The sequence below is a fragment of the Echeneis naucrates genome, chromosome 24, assembly GCF_900963305.1.
Source record: "Echeneis naucrates chromosome 24, fEcheNa1.1, whole genome shotgun sequence".
NCBI lineage: Eukaryota > Metazoa > Chordata > Actinopteri > Carangiformes > Echeneidae > Echeneis > Echeneis naucrates.
Genome location: NC_042534.1, coordinates 10,129,070 through 10,146,304, shown reverse-complemented (window position 1 = coordinate 10,146,304; position 17,235 = coordinate 10,129,070). Strand labels below are relative to the sequence as shown.

General features: G+C 42.3%; 1 protein-coding gene across 1 annotated transcript in view; it reads right to left on the bottom strand.

Annotated features, from left to right (window-relative positions):
- Nucleotides 1-3,258: 3,258 nt before the first annotated feature.
- The window catches only part of itsn2a (intersectin 2a), a 33,109-nt gene continuing 19,132 nt past the window's right edge, over nt 3,259-17,235 (bottom strand). Inside the window, exons 18-39 of the mRNA XM_029496038.1 lie at nt 16,510-16,649; nt 15,889-16,321; nt 14,922-15,091; nt 14,605-14,665; nt 13,516-13,742; nt 13,387-13,427; nt 13,108-13,286; nt 12,818-12,851; nt 12,592-12,713; nt 11,765-11,861; nt 10,752-10,943; nt 7,814-7,935; nt 7,587-7,693; nt 7,237-7,420; nt 7,012-7,110; nt 6,716-6,883; nt 6,314-6,526; nt 6,078-6,199; nt 5,909-5,991; nt 5,351-5,434; nt 4,564-4,737; nt 3,259-4,254 (exon numbers count right to left, since the gene is read on the bottom strand). Of these exons, the coding sequence (XP_029351898.1) occupies nt 4,103-4,254; nt 4,564-4,737; nt 5,351-5,434; nt 5,909-5,991; nt 6,078-6,199; nt 6,314-6,526; nt 6,716-6,883; nt 7,012-7,110; nt 7,237-7,420; nt 7,587-7,693; nt 7,814-7,935; nt 10,752-10,943; nt 11,765-11,861; nt 12,592-12,713; nt 12,818-12,851; nt 13,108-13,286; nt 13,387-13,427; nt 13,516-13,742; nt 14,605-14,665; nt 14,922-15,091; nt 15,889-16,321; nt 16,510-16,649 (3,204 nt within the window). The 3' untranslated portion in view covers nt 3,259-4,102. The remainder of the gene's footprint in view (nt 4,255-4,563; nt 4,738-5,350; nt 5,435-5,908; nt 5,992-6,077; nt 6,200-6,313; nt 6,527-6,715; nt 6,884-7,011; nt 7,111-7,236; nt 7,421-7,586; nt 7,694-7,813; nt 7,936-10,751; nt 10,944-11,764; nt 11,862-12,591; nt 12,714-12,817; nt 12,852-13,107; nt 13,287-13,386; nt 13,428-13,515; nt 13,743-14,604; nt 14,666-14,921; nt 15,092-15,888; nt 16,322-16,509; nt 16,650-17,235) is intronic.

Here is a 17,235-nt window from a genome sequence, read left to right as displayed (position 1 = left end):
GCTTACCCAATTTAAAATATTTGTCACAATTTGTTTTTCAACTATAATTGTCCTACCTTTCCATATTAGATTGTATTTGTCAGACTTTTAATTTGTTAAAGGAAATGGATATAGAATAGTTGATAGTCCCGGCCTGTGGGGTGTGTGTGTGTGTGTGTGTGTGTGTGTGTGTACTGGTGTCATGGCAACGGAAAAGCGGCCTACAGGAGGACCCCTGGAGGAGGAAGAGGAAGGCTTTCTGCTGATCTGTCTGCAGCTCACTGCCACCAGGGCTGCCCTGAGCAGGAGGACACAAGCTGTGGTCTCTCTTAAAAAAAGAAAGCAAAATGTTCCAAACTCAACAACCAAGAACATTTCGGTGAACTTAGACTCTTCTTCCTCCACTGTTTCCGCTTGAATGGTCGACCTGAACGTTGTCAAGGCAACAGAGGTAAGAAAGCATGACGCCCAGCAGTGACAGGCTGATCACTGCTGTGTTACATCTAACATGACAACATGCTACATGAATTACTGTGGCCAGTGCACCTCGTAAAAATAAATCTGTCCACACCACTGCTGACTAAAAATTATCTTTTTTTTTTTTTTTTGAAATAACACAGGGATGAGTCCAATGAAGAAAAACACTGCTGGTGGTTTGATCACCTTCCACACTTCATTTCCTGTCAGCCTGTTGAAGTCAGAGGTAATAAAAAAATAAATAAATCATGTATATGTCTGCTAATGCATTTATAGCTGCCACTGAAAATAAAGATGGCAAATAAGGCAGCCTACTTCAAAACAAAGTAAATGTTAAAAAAATTCATTTACACTGGGCTATGGACACACATACAAACACTGCCAGGACACCAACCTGCCTCACTCATGATAAACTCCTGGCAATAAAAGAACGCCACGGGGGGTGTTTTCTGTATCAGTGTAATATATAGAGCTGCACACTGCCCCCCCCACCTTCGGACTCAGTGAAACTTATCTCTTATCAAATTAATCATCAATCATCACCATCACCTTTTAATGTCAGAGAGGTTTGGCAGTAGGCACAATGCCCGGCTGCATGACTGCCACTCTTTCTGTCCAGTCTGTACAGTGACATATCTGACATATCTGAAATCTCGCTGCCTTAGAAAGGGTGAATGAAAAAGGCTTCATGCTGTTAAAAAAAAAAAGAAAAAAAAAGTGGTATAGTCGCTGGTCCTTTCCTCACTGACAGCTGATCAGGAGGAATGGAAATGAACTACTCAACAAATAGCAATCAACAAAACCCTAACCCTAACCCTCGACAACCATTAAAAAGAGCGTCATTAAATAAAACATTTAAGACAAATAAGACAAAAAGCACGCAGAGGAATGCGATTGCCTTTGTGCCATCTACTGATACCAAACATATGAGGGGATGCCAAAAAAAAAAAAAAAAAATCTTCTCAGTGCTCTCATACCTGTGCAACCATAGGTGTCTGTGTAACAGTGAGAAGCAGCTCATGTTGCCTGGTAGTGACACAATCAGTCACTGCATATTGTGCTGGCTTCTGTTACCTTCTGTACACTGACATCATTGTCTAGTCTGTCTGTGAGCTGAAGGTGGGAATAAGGTTTGTCATTATCATCAACAACAAGATGCATTATATCACCACTGTTCATCGGGATGTCAGCTCAAATGAATTTTTTGAAAATGACAGTGCTGTTGTTTCAGGAGCGCACAGCAGATGTGAAGGAAGCCACACGGTCCACCGAGCGGCCCTCCCAGCCAAGCATGAGGCCAAAGGGCACCAGTCGATGTGTAAGAGCAAGGGAAGGGGATGAGGCCTCACCCTCTGGGCCGCAGCCTGCTGCCAAGCAGGATCGGCTGTCTCACGCCTCCGTCAGACGGATGCAGGTAGTACACTCATTCACAAACGTACACACACACAGAAGGTGAGGTTTCTGACTGCCTATGTTCCCACATAGGCAAAGATGAAGGGTGAAAATCAACAGGTGACAGAAATAATCAAACCTCTACTGGATGAAGAAAATATTTTTGTGGAGGTAAGACGTAGTGAGGTGCCATTGCACGAGCTTTGCTGTTTTTGTAGGAGCGGAAAAAAAGATCGCGTGGAAACAATTGATCTTTCTGTCTGTATCTCCCACGCTGGCTGAAATCTATGGTCATTGAGGAGCTGGAGAGATTTCTTAGCCAAAGGGATCTAACAGAGCTGAGGAGGAGGGAGCTGCTGCACAAGCGCTGGACTGAGCGTGTGTGGTTTCCGCTCCAGAAGAGATTGGAGGAACATGTGGCTGGCCGTCACTCTGCGGAGGCCAAGAGGCGCCAGAGCTTGTACAGTCACTACCTCCATCACTGCAACACCAAGGTGATGCTGGAGCTCAATCTGGCCAAGATTTCAGAAACAAGTGTTTTGTCTAACTGGATACAACTTTCATCATCAGGGTTTTGTGTTTCTAGACACCTATGATCTAAAGGAGTACAATCCCTTTCTTCTCAACATCAAAAAGCCGCACTGCTTCAAGGTGATTTCTGTGACTTCACTCAATATGTGAAAAAGGTTCACATATTGTGGACATATTCACATATTTCAAGTATGTCTATTTCTGACATTGTATACTCCGCTTTGTCCCTATAGCTCAGTACAGATGATAGGAGGGACTCATTACAGTTACATCACAGACCAAGAGAAAAGAGAGAAGCCCGTTCTTGTGAAGCAGGTATCTCCCTTTTTAACCAAAAGGAAATTTAAGACTTGCATGAATGGTTTGCTTTGAGTAAAAGCTGAGATAACTAAACTGGCATTTTCTCTTCAATTTAGGGAAATCACTGCGAAGCTGAAAGAACTCATGATACAAATTTACTATCACAAATATATTCAGCATATTTAGGTTTAAAACATTATTAGTTTTTGTCCTACTTTGTCTAGTATGACCAATACCTAATGATGGCTAGTTTTTATTGCTGTATGAAACACATTTATGAGTCATGCATTTATGCTACTATTAATAGTTTAAGATTTTAGCTCAGTCTGAAAGAGTAGCATTGCCTTTAAATCAGTTTTAAATTAGAATGATTTGGATTGTATTGTAATGTACAATCTGTCCTTTCTTAGGATGTAGATGCACACGGAGACAAGTAGAAAGGCTATGTCAGAGTAATCGTCCTCTCAGTGAGTCTGTCTTATCCGACCAACCAGCCTCTGCATCCAGACAAACTCCGGTGCTGCATGAGACTGAAGGAAAGAAGTCAAGCAGGTACATACCGCACTGCAAAGGTTAAGATTTACTCCTTTAATACAGCGCCATCTCAACATTACTTAATGATCACAGCGGTAAGTTGTGTGTGAGAAGTAACGTCATGAAAATGTGCCCCATCCAGGCTTGATATGATACCATATCACATAAGATCGACTGCCACACCAGACGGAAGGTGCTGTCAGAAGAGCTGCTGTTTCTCCACGTGTGGAAGTTTACAGCAGCTTCGATCCGTTCCTACATCCAAATAAAGTCACTTCTAACATTCTCACATTCTTTCAAAGTGTTTAGTTACTCCAAGTGTTACTGTATGAAACTAAGAGAAAGTACCTGAACTTTGAGTCACAGCAAAGTAAATGTTTACTGTATGGCCCTTTTTATTCGCACGGTTCTCTGGATTTCAAGGCATATGTGGTTACACAGGGGTAACTTTTGACATAATATTTTACAGTGGTGTGCAGCAAAGGGGAAAGGTGAATGCATAACAGAGTATGTGGACGTGTGTTTGACAGGCTGTGTTCCTTATTTAAGAGTGAAATAATATTGTATACAAATTTGTATGGATGATACGAAAATATTGCAAGTATGCGGCTACGTGTTAAGGTATGTCCATTCCGGTACTGACAGTTCTGTTGATGTTTTTGCTGATCTGATTCCCTTTTCCACAATAAATGAGTACTTCTCAGGACGTTTCACCGGGTTGTCCCTGTAGTTTTTCAGCCAGCTCTTCTTCCTTTTCTGTATGCAGTCACTGAAATCTGTCTAGCTGGCTCAGGGCAGAACATTAGTTTGGCATCACTTGCACTGCTCCAAAAAAAATGTTATAAAATGAAATTCTGTGCTTGAGGGAGTGTCTGGGGCTGTGCTGTCCTCATTTGCTTGGCTCATAGAGCTGCAGGTCTAGTTTCACCCAAACCTCTCCAGTAGGGACTTCATGTAGTAGCAGGCGTCGGTTTGCAGCACCTTTGCTCTCCATCTCCTTCTTGATGGTTGCCACAGGAACTTCAGTGCGACCCAGGAAATCTGGAGAAGCAGAAAAGAGTAGATGCTGGTACTTTTAACATAATAATATATATAAATGAATGAATATCTTCAAAGTTTAAAAAAAAAATAAAAAAATCTCTAAGCAATGTATCTAACCAGCAACCACGCCAATATACATTCTCAGTTATGTCAGAGAACACACAGAGACAGTGTTACACAAAACAAACCAAAAGCAATCATCAGAATCTAACGCTCGGTTAGTGAGTCAATAGGATTATGTCTGCCCTTATTGGACAAAAATAATCATAATCTATTCTGTTTGAGTGTGTGTGTCCCTTATCCACTGACCATCCGGGGAGAACTGGTCTTTCTCAAACACCGTGATACACAGCACGTCCTGGTACAGGTCTTTGATGAAGAACTGGCAATTGAAGTTCCACTTGGGGTTCAGAGTGTCACTTATGGGCCTAGATGTGTAGCACTGAGCCCCCATTGTCAGCTCACAGTACGGGTTACTCTTACCTTGAGAGAAAGGAGGAGTTTTAAAATAAACTCAAACTCAGCAGGCAAATCAAACCCTCACAAAAAAAGCAACCCCTCAGTGAACCTTCCTGATTGCTGGTTGTAGAATGTGTAAAGAACCTTATAGGTCAGTTGATTCATGCTGTTGAATTCTTTTGATCTCATGACCTTTTCCTTGGCCTCGTAGGAAAAGGTCATGAGATAAAGGAAATGCATGAAGGAGAATTCTTAAGGACTTAGGAAAAGAACCAGAGAGTCCGGCTGCTTCATTTTAAGATGATTTTCATCAATGATGGTTTAAACAAATAAATGAAAAGTTTTATGTTTAACCTTTTTACACATTAATTCATCCCAAAAAAACAAAAAAAAACAAAAATTGTTAGTGCTTCAGGCAAAAGGACAGGATTTAGTAAAGTGACATTTCTGTGTTTAGTATTTCGTTATATTTATTTTTTACCAGAAATCTGAACAGACTGGAAAAACAATATAACAGTGGATAAAACATGCTCTGTTGTTCCGATATTTGAATGCTGCTGCATGTGTTGTTTTGTAGTGCATTGAACTGATGGAGCCACTGTACGAGGGACGTTTTTACCCCATCAAAGGGCCTTACCGCTGGGTTTACAGGCTTTGAGCTCCTGAGCCTCAGTGACGGTCACCAGCAGTCGGCCGATGCCACTGGTTTTCAGAGACCGTGCTAAAACAAATACAGAGCTATTAGAACAAATCAGAGCTGAGCGCGAAACAAACAACAGGTTTTGTCTGATGATAATATGATACAGGCGCTATAGATTACACTTCTTAGACTTATACTCAACATTTATTCATATTTGAAACCTTAATTATCTAAATTAATAAAAAAAAAACAAAACACACAAACACAAATTATGGCTTTGGTCTGTGCTGTGGGTATTAGTTTAAACTAAATGAAAAAGATGAAAATAATTTGTTGCACTGTACACAAATTGAAGTATTAGGACAGAATTAAATGTAATTGGTTGGGAATATGGACAATATCCTGTTTGACTGCATGGCAAGCTTTTATTTACTCCTGCTGTTTAAAGAGACCATTTGCTGTGTAGTGACAGAAACAACACACAAACACACACACACAAATACTCTTGGTTTATTTGGTAGCCTCACTTAAAAAAGGAAAAATGTGACAGTTTACCCTGGTAAGCCTTCTCTCTCTTCTTCTTCTCAGTTTCTATAAAATGTTCAGATGCTGCTTTGACTCTCTGGACCCATGTTGTCCTGGAAAAAACAGTAAACTCATGAAACCTCCAGACTGACTAATTAGCTCTTTGCTGACATCCGAATGCTCATACATGCACGTGTACCTCTCGCTCAAGCTCTCAGTTTTGAGCGTGTAGACGCGATCAATGTGTGAGACGTGGAAGACTGGCTCATCACTGGATGGGTCGGGTGGCATCTTTACTAAAACCTCATTTAGAAATAGTGGCTGTAGAAGAAAGAAAACGATACTGCTCTGATAAAAAAGACTAAACGTGACTTGCTGCGAGTTACCTATGAATAATTAAAATACTTCACTTGAACTCCTCTGCCTCTCACTTACTGTTTTGTACATCTTCAGCTGTATGTTGGTCTTGGGGCTGAATAACTTGTCTGGTCCTGAGGAGGAGAAGGGTTTAGCGCTGTGTGTGAGAAGGAGGAAATCATTGAAGAGGAACACCCACAGCTCCCTGCTGCTTTTGGTTTTGTACAGCCGGCCACTGTGGAGCAGCTTGCGTGGCCCGAGGCAGTTAGTCAGTGAATTGAAGACCAAGTGCTGAAATGGAAAAAGGGAGACATGAAAGCAGGACTGACGTGAGAAGTGGAAGAGGAAGCAAGTACAATAAAGTGGTTTAGTGAAACCTTCTCTTTTCTACTGTGTGTAATCATTTAAGTTTTATAAAAAGCAACATGAATTCTGATGTGAAACAAAACAAAAAAAAGTGTGTTGTATGAGTACATTTACCTCAATGGGTCCTTCACACTGGACATGACTTTGTATCCATTCCAGCCTGTCTGAGTTCTCCTTCTCCCTCACCCCCTCATTGACCTGAGAGCACAGCTCCTCGGCTCTATCCAGAGCTTCCCGCAGGGGCCCGCGGTCTAGGTGGCCCTCTGAGGTGTGCTCTAGGATCTGACCAACAGGAAAATGAGAGGAGACAGATAAAAAGATGGATATAGGCTCAACCAACCAACGAATATCAGAAAAAAAGTGGTGTCTTGGGAATACTATAAGTAGACATCAAGAGCATTGTAACATACATTCTTGATGAGTAGGGGGTAGCGTGTGATCCTCTGCATGGGCTTGAGGAGAAAGCTGGACAGTGGCATTCCCTTACAGCGGTAGTTAGTGGCAATCTTCTGCTCAAGAAGAGGCAGACAGTTAGAGAGATCAAAAATTAAATTTTGTGCCAGCACTCCGTTGCTCCCTTTGTTGGTGTTGTTGTTGGTGTTATTAATGATTCCCCAGGAACCCCGACTTCCTACCTTGAGGAAGTCTTTAAAATCGGGCTGGTTGTGGGTTTTGTTCTGCAGCAGGGCGGCAGCGTTGAGTTGGCAGGAGCAGAATCGAATGTAGGGCTGCATGTGCGCAAGCTCCGACGCCAACAGGTCTCCTATTAGCTGAACCGGCATGTTCTCGCCGCCTTCCTTTTTCCGTATGCGCAGGGCCCTGGGACACAGATGATGATATGAAACCGTTTAAAATTTCTTAAAATTTTTAATTTTCTTCAAGTATCTGCAATAAACCAGGGATGGAAATGTCAAGTCTTGGAGCTTTGATTTACAGCTCACATAGAGAGGTGTGTGTGTGTGCGCGCATGTCTGGTACAACGTACTTGAGCAGTTTGTTGTTACATGTAATGAGGTCTCTCCAGTTAACAAAGATCACTGCCATCTCAGCTTCTGTAAGACGGCCCGAGTCGGACATGGGTTTGTAGAAAACCTGCCGAACACATTCAAACAGAACAGAAACAAGATCAGTTTCTCAAACTCCAGACAAATTACAGCAATTATTAAATATCCCAGAGTTTCTGAGCGGGTGTGCCCGTGTGCGTGTCTGTACCTCCAATACCAGCTCCAGGTCTTCCACATAAGTCTCCTCGGTCTGGATGAGCTCATGTATATAGCCCTGTCTCTTCCTCTCCTGAGGGGTCATGGTGTCCAGTGTCATCAGGTCCGCACACCCTATAGTGCGTGCACACACACAAACACACACATGCCCATGCAAGCAAACACACATGCAGGCAGGCGTGCATGCATGCATGCACAAACACACCAGAAGCATGTGCAAGGCAAACACACATACAAACACTGTTCTGTCAGTCACTAAGACGGAGAAAACCTGCAAGCATTCTCGCAAAAAAACGCTACACGGATCAGCATGTTAAAATCTCCCTTTATTATCAGTTCTATGATTTTTGTTTATTTACATTTAACGCACAAACAAGAGTGAGGCACATTGTACTTTCAGTACGGGAACTTTAGGAATATACCAAGCAATGCTAACGCTCAAAACACTGCTACCAAGGACTCTGGATTAAAGAAACTGAAGCACCTTTCATGGTGAAATGCTCGATCCAAATGGTTGCATAGGTGTAGATGGATAAAGTAGCTGATGCTTGAGTGAAAGAGCAGTGGAAGACTTAATAGGTAGTTCAAGTCTTTGAGGTTCGAACTTGGCAAAAGTTGAACGTAAATGTCAGCTGTGTGTTGCTGTTTTTTCTGAATCTATTCTTAAAAGGTGGTATGCTTTTTTTTTTTTTGCTGGTGATAATACAGTTCAGTACAGGATGAGTCTCAATGTTAAGTACTTGGAAGCATCAATATATGGAAGAGCGCGTAAGAAGTGACAGTGTAGCAATAATAAAATCTGTTTTAATTCAAGCAATGTGTTAGCAAGCAGCAATCAAGGTTACTGGTGATTTAAGCAACAGTGAGTCTTCACATTGGTCCATTTTAACAAGGTTTAATGTTGTTAGTGCAAGAATGAGCGACCCTGTTAAAAAAAAAACAAAAAAAACCAACCCTCTACCATACTGATTCACAGCCTCGATTTAGAAAACTAAATGAGTTCAATCTAATGTCATTTGCATATTATTTTCATTATACAGTGAATCCAAATTCTTTTGATTCCTATTTCCATTCATCTCTGCCAAAACTACACTTTCCATGCTCTTGCATCAGAGGGACAAAAGCCTCTGACATGTCTAGCTGCCTCTGCTTCGCTCCCCTGGTTGATTGGTTAATTAAAGAAACATCAAGGGAAACACAGGAGAGGAGAGAGCAAGGGAGGGGGGTAAGGGTGAGAAATTAATGCCTAACAGGGGAAAAGACAGAAGAGGAATATTTTTAAGAATATTAGGTAAGGGAGAGAAATAAAATTTAAAAAAGGGAACAAAAAACAAGAGGAGCACAGAACACCACAGTCCTAAACGAGTGAGATAGAAAGCGTAGCGCTGGGCTGTTCTTGCTGGCAGCTGGGCTTCCTGTTGCGACAGGGCAACTCGGATTGGTTCAGACAGAGGGGGTGAGGAAGAGGAGGAGGTAGAGGAGGAGGAAGAGGAGGAGGAGAGAGGAAAGCCAGCATTACTGTCCTACAGAGGAAAGAAAAAAAAAAACAAAACAGATGAAGTGGAGGAGCGGGAGGGGGACATGGGTGAGATGAAGGAGAGACGGAGAGACAGCAGACATTAATATAGTTTTAATATTAATGCTGGACTCTTTCATGCAAGTGCATTAATAATGCATTTCTGGAAATGTAAATGTTATAGCTGGCCATATCAGCTAGAGCATGATAATCATTTCTGACGTTATATTTCTGTAATAAAGTTCACACTTGACATGTGCTGCGGCGTGCGTAAGTCCGAACGTCTTCATTAGCTTTCAAATTTTAGCACGCTTTGTGTCTGTTTTAACAAATTCATGCTAATTAAACGTCCATCGTGTTCACTCTTATTAACAGACATCTGCTGCTCCGAGTACATGCAAGCAATGAATACCAATTCAGACACAAACCTCCTGCTTCAAAAGGGCCTTATTTCCATTTTAAGAGCAGCTATGTGCGAATGAGCGGAGAATACACATGAACAGAATCACCCCCATCCTGACAGTGCCGTGATGGCTGTATTGTAAATACAGCAGCATGTACAGTGAACCATTGCATTGTATTTCCCAGAGAAAATGAAGCTTCAATTGACAGAAATGTGACTGATTAATTCGAAACACATAAATGTTTGTTCTGTTATTGATCCAGTGATATGCTTGTTTAAAAGAATAGTTTGCCATTTGATTATTTTTATTTGCTCAGTGAGAGTTGGATAAGTAGATTAATATCATGGACACCACTGTAAACTTAGCCAACTAAAAGCTTTCCCAAGTTTCCAATCTTTATGCTAAGCTCACATAGCCACCTGGGCATCAAGCTGTAGCTTCATCTTTATGACACAGTGTTGAAAGTAATATCAATATTTTTATCCAACTCCCGGCATTCCCAAAAATGTCAAACTGTTCCTTTACATTATCTGACTCTCGGTGTCAGTTGTATGGAAACTTAAAAGGCCTGATCCATCAAGTTTGCTCAAATTGGAAATTTTTACATTATTTTAATTCAGCATTCTTCATTTTAATGGGATATGTGCCATTTGATTAGTAATACTGGGGAGATTAAGCCTTTTAAGTGCAATGGGTTTATTTTCACCAGTGATCCCGTCAGTGATTGACACAAACCAACTATTTGAAGCTTACCGTCAGTCTCTCCATGCTCTGACATGGACAAGGAATCTACTGTACCTGGAGTAAGCCAAGTCAACCAGTGAGACAAGTTTTCTAAACACCTGATAATGTTTTATCAGTTTTCCCACTTCTTCCCACCTACGGAACACCCACAATATTTTCAGCTGAATGTGTGAGTTTCTCATTTTCCCCTCAGCTGGTAAAACAGAAGAGCAGCATACAGCTGAGAGAAGGATAAGGTAGAAAATAAAAGCCTGAAGTGTACTCACATTGCTGGCTGGGGTCCGACTCAGTTGTCATCTTGACATAATTGGTGGGCAGCAGGCCTGTGACCCCATTGGCTTCTCCCTTCCACCAATCAGGGTTGGTCTTGTCCAGGACATTTATCAGCTGACCCTTGGAGAAGCTCAGTTCATCCCGATTGGCAGCAATGTAGTTATACATTGCAATAACTTGGCACACTGAGTGGATCATGGGCACAAAAGGTGTGTTAGGAAAGACCCTCAAGTTTTATTTTCTCAAATTGTCTTTTTTACTCAGAGTAACCTTTTCCTTCATTCTCTTCCACCATTTGGATTATAATGTGAATCTGTAGTCAACTGCACAAACAGCATCTCAACACCATGAATAACTGAAAAAATGTAAAGAAACCACTGAAACATTTCTGGACCTGCTTTTTTTTTTAAACCAGATCCAAATCCAAAAAAGGTTCTTTCTTGTCACACATACTCTCCCTCCAGGAAGTTTCGTAGAAATAAGTTACTGGAGGCAGAGCTACAGGAGGTGGTTCCTGTTTTTCCACAATTGATGAATATTAACATGAAATACTTTAAATGTGAATGCTACTTTTCAGGAAATTCAAGAAGAGTGTTTCTTTGTAGTGAGAAGAGAATTTTCAGTTATTATGGTTTTCTGGGGTTAGTGTTAGGGTTAGCTACAAACAATGTAGTTCAACTGTACAACCACCATACCCAGAATAACTTTTTTGGGAAGTGAGTCAACTGGCATTCGTTCATTCCACCTGAACATTTCTCATCTAAACGTACACGACAGTGCAGTAGTTTGATAGTATTTGCACTAGTTGTGCAATTTAACCGTCAGATAGATGTAACTGCAGCTTGTGTTGGCAGTGTTAGGTTATTTGTGGCCTGGAATGATCAACGACCGCTTGCTTATTTATCACAGTAACTCAGAAATCCAAATAAAAAAATGTGGAAACAAACTAGACAGATTGTGCTCTATCATCACAAGCAGACATGGTGTTAGGTGTATCAGCCATCACCTGGCAGAGGAGAGGGAGAGGACTTGCTGTTGGAGGGGCCCAAGAGCTTGACGTGAGAGGAATGAAACCAGCCTCTCTGCCGTTTCTTACCCCGGGCCTGGAGGGAAAGGAGCCTGTGAGATTAAATCAATCCTCTCCCAGTTCACGTCTGAATTCCAAATCGAGTGATGAATTGATTTTGTCAGGCAGGCCGCTGAACCTCAAAAATCTCGGCAGTGTAGACAACAATTTATACTGAAACATGATGGATCTCTCAAGGACATCGTTGCTCAAAGTCTTCGTCAAACCAATCAAAATATTATTTCAAATGACCAAAGGATTGCTGCTCAATATCTCACCTTACCAACCTATAGAGAACAACAACAAAAAAAACGCTCAGCATATTCATTACTGAGGGCAATGCACAATTTGATAAAACTGTGGTATCAGTCGACAGCACTGTTTTAAATTTTAACACTCTCTTGACACCTTGCTGCCAACTTGGCTCAGCTATCTTATTACTGTACATCCAGGATGAGCTGGAACCAGAGCAACAGCTGCAGCCTCAGCATAAAACAGCCCTAAAGGATCGACCTCTCCATGCTGCCAACGTATGACCTATAGAGAAGCCGTTACTTCTCCTGTAACCTCCTGTCCACCTCTTAGTGGCTGCTCATTGATCTAACAAGTCAGCAGATACAAACACTTCAACAGAATCAGCTGTGCTGAGCAACTACTGTATGGCTGCTGATGTCAGTTATGTTCCGTTATGGATGAAATAAACCATTTGGTCATTGGTCAGCTGGTACGATTCTATGACTGCTGGAATAACTCATGAAGTGCCTTACCTGCAGTTCGCCAAGCCACCAGCTGGTGGAGTTCTTGGCCAGGACCACAATCAGTTGCCCTGGAGACAGATGCAGCTGATGCACCGTTGGGTTGACGGTGTTGGTGACGACCTGGGCGATCTCTGTCAACCAAACAGAGAGAGCCATGAGTGAGTTTACATCAGGGAGACATGGAGAGAATCAGAGTTTATCAGCGTATGTTTCAGGTGTGTGTGCTTGTTCTCACCCGGTTTCTTGGTTGGGCCTCCGGGTCTTGATACCTAAATCAGTGAAGCGGTAGTGATTGATGCACATTTGTCACAACTGATGAACTAGTATTAGTAGAACAGAAGGTTGAATAAGAGGAAGTGCTCAACAGTTTTACAAAAGGCTTATGTAGTTTCACTGACAATGAAAAAAAAAATCCACAGTGTTATCTTGGCAAATAAATAATTCATAATCAGTGAGACTCCGATGATCACATGTACTGTAAATCACGCAAATTGACATAATTCATGGGAAAATTGCTGCTAGCACCACTTGACTCACCTCTGGCTCAACAGGTCGGACATAGTTGGAGGGGAACACCCCTGTCTGGTCCCCGATGCATCCTCGCCACCACTCGCCTTCTTTCTCTGTCACCATGACAACATCCCCTTCAGCAAACGTCAGGTCTCCCACCTCTGGGCTCTCATACGTGTATAAGGCAACATACTCTGCTCAGGATTGAATATGAGGAAAATAAGGCAGATAGCTGTGAGCTCATTTAGATGGACCAATGGAGACCTTTTAGATTTGCAGACAAACTAAACTTACCTTCTAGCTGAACAGAGTCTGAAGAGTCAAATGTGTCCATTCTATAATGGAAATGATATGCAGGCCATTAAGTTTTACATTCACCTACATTTAGACATCAAAGAGGTGCGTTCTCATGTGCTTTCATACTCTGTGTAGACAACCGTCTCCAAGGTGACGTAGCTTTTGGGGAACCACCCCTGCGTCCCGTTCAGCTGTCCCAACCACCACTCGTCCCTCTGCTGGAGCACGCTGATGATGTCACCCTGCGAGAAGCTCAGCAGCACAGCGATGGTGTCACCGGAGAAGAGGTTAAGGTGAGTTTCCGAGGTGGGTGACCACGAAGAGACGGCACGAGCCAGCAGAGGGGCAGAGGACTGAGGAGCGGTGAAGGTTCAGCATCAGTTAGATACATTCAGATCAGCTTACTCCAGACACAACATGGCTGAAACCTGATACCATGAGATGTAACCTACAAACGCCAGGCCTACTAACACTGATATAGGGAGATCTGCAACTGTCTGCGTGACCTGCAGAGAGAGAGAGAGATAGGAACTCCCAATGGAAGAGGACTATAAATACACGGCGATGCTGCTGTTGAAGTTTTCGTGCCTGCGTCAGTGTGTGTACCTCAGCCAGACCTAGTTCCTCGGCCACCAAAGCCAGTTTATAGCCCAGATACTACAGATACTACCGACTTGTAAACCAGGCGGCAGACTAAAGATAATCCAGAAACCCGCAACACTTTTCATGGTAACGTTCCAGCAGCAGATGTTAAATAATAGAAGGGATGTAAATAAAATAAATGTCTTTAAAAAATGGCAGTATAATCAGTGTGGTCTTTTTACTCAATCTGTCCGTTCGCATTTTAAATCCAGATCAACACATTTGTTTGACAAGATTGTCCTGAAATGTGTTTTATGAATTTGATCCCTCTGGATATTTTTAAAGTTCTCTTTTGTCAACCCCAAAACACAGCATTGCCTTTTTTCACTTTAGTTTGTGACCCGACCCGTGTGCTTGTACTTGTTTTTTTATTTCTAACTCACCAATTTTACACAAAATGACACCTACACGCCAACACGTTCTGCTGTGCTGATAAATTCTCCATAGTTAAAATGATTTTCTTCTGGGAATGAACAATAATGTCTAAACTGACACAGCAACAAGACACGGTTTAAATTTCACATCTCTCAGTCATAGAAAAAGGTACCTTTTTACACTGACCATCAGTCTTACCTGTGAGGCGTCTGATTGGGTAGGAGCAGCGCTATCGCCTGTTACCGTCACATCTGGGACTCTGGGAAACAAGAGGGACAAATTGTCAAAGAGGGAGAAAGCTGTGGGAAAAAAAACAACAACACAGCAGTCATGTGGCATAAATTACAGTGCCCAAGGTGACTCTTTCGGACTAGTAGTCGGCAAAAAAAAAAAAAAAAAAAAAAAAAAAAAAAAAAAAAAAGCTCAAATGGTTCTATATTTAGTGCTGGGATGCTGAAATACTGGACAGAGAAAGCCTTTGAGACCGTCCCATCCTGTTTCGTCTTGGATGTTACCCTATCATAAGTGGTGGTAGTGGACAGGACGTTTTCCCGGGCGAAGCGGGGGCACTCTCAGCGGCGGGGGCCGTAGGACACTTCTCTGCGTAACTCTGGGGGAACCAGCCCCTGTTTCCACAGTAACTCCCACATAACCAGCCAGGCTCACCGATGGTGTGCTCATCTACCTGCAACACAGTTTAATCACACGTTGCATGATGACGAAGATGATGATGATGTTAAGCACACTGCAGACCTCTCAGGGACCAATCAGAAATGGTTACACAGAAAAAGCGGAGAAGGATTTTGTGCTTTTTGATCACACACTCCAATCCAGCGGGGTGCGCACACACTTTGTGATTGCTGCACAGACAGTTTCCATTTTACACACCATCTGTTTGCTGCACTGTCACTTTAATTCAGGCAGCTTTTACAACTTTTTGTCATCCCAGGTATTAACCTTGTTTGTTTCGGTCTTCTGGCTGTGTTGTGGACCTTTGCCAGTGCATACCTTCCAATTGCTTGACTGAGCTGAGTTGGCTGCTGAGGGCAGTAAACTCATTAGTTCGCTCCTTTAGTAAACACTGTGGTATTTTAGTGAAATCCTGGATTATCTCCATGTGAGATGACAAACTCAGATTTGTGCTATAAAAGCCAAGAGTCTTTTATAAAATGTTCTAATGTTGAGGTCCAACATTGAGGAATTAAGCTTAATTTTTCTTCTACTTGTACGTAAAGTTGTTGTGTTGAGATGCTGCATAGAAAAAAAATAAAATAAAATTATATGCACAAACTTTTCAGACATTTAGTTGATTTGAGTAAAAGATATGAAAAAAAAAACAAAAAAAAAAAAAACTGAATGGCAAAATATTGCAATATTTATATGACCAAAATACGACTAAAACAGTCCAGCCCTGCATCTGCGGGTAAATGTGTGAAGTCTGACATCTGTAATTTGTGTTTAGAATACGAGTGTGTTTCATACCTCGATGAGACAGTCTGCATCTATACTCAACTCATCTGCATTGCGGGCAACGAATGAGTACAGGGCTTTATACATGGTCAGCTTCGGTGGGCACTGAGTCACCAAAGAAGGTTGCTGGCCTCCTCTTTCTTGTCCTTCTTTCCTTCTCTTCTCTTTCTCCTCATCCTCCTGCCTTTTCCGTCGCTCTTCTTCTTCCTCCTCCTTCTTCCTCCTCTCCTCCTCCTCCTCCTCCTCCCTTCTCTTCCTCTCCTCTTCCTGTGCTTTCTCCTGGGCTGCTCGGAGGCAGGCCTGCGCCTCCCTCTCGTCCATCTCCCTCTGTCTGGCCCACTGCTCCTCCAGGAGCCTCCTCTGCTGGGCCTCCTCCTCTTCCTTCTCCCTCTTCTCCTGCTCCCTCAGCTCTTGCTCTCTTCTCTCCTGCTCCAGCTTTGCCTGTCTGTGAAAAGTGCATTTAACTTTTTAAAGCACTTTAAAGCACAAAACAATAATGCAGAGAGCACAAGTTTTATTGGAATTGGACGCAAGTTTAAGAAACTAAATCAGATTCAAGTCATGGATCATACAGACTTATCTGCCGTATGCACCAAACACAGATGAAAATAAATCACATTTTTACACACTCACCTGGCTGCCTCTTCTTTCTCCCTCCTCCTCCTTTCTTTCTCCTCCTCCCTGCGTCTCTGCAGCTCCCTCAGTTTCTCCTCTTTGACTCGGTGCAGGTCGTCCAGGACAGCCTGCTGCCTCACCTGCTTCTCCCTTAGTTCCTGATTCAGTCATTGAATATTCAATACATCAGAAGGAAAAAAAGATACAAGCAACAACCAGCAGAAAAGCACTGTCAAACAACTGCATATGCATACTGCATTTATTTCTGCAACCGCACAGCAGCTGTCTGAGGTTGGTGTGCTGTGTTGTGTGTAGAATTATGAGATGAGTTTTAAAACTCATCCCTACTGAAAAACATTGAATTCAACAGTGCAATTACAATCCAAGGCCCACAAACTTACAGAACTTGCAGAAACATGCAGGTATGTTTACATACAATCATCAGCAGTGCAATGATCAACATTACAGTGGAAAAACTAAATATACACACTGTTCAACCTCTTTCTTAATGTTGTAGCTGATTGGCATGAGCTGTGATCACTTTTTCTCTTTCTAACACTGTGTGTGTGGGTTTTACCCTCAGGGTGCATCCTGTTTACACTGACAACACTGCCTAGAACAAATCCCATGGAGAGAAACAACAAGAAGAAAAAAAGGAAGACGCGGTACCAAAGCAGCGCTGTGTTTAATATTGAGTAAAGAGATGAGAAAACAAAGATGAATGAACAGATTGAGTCATCACAG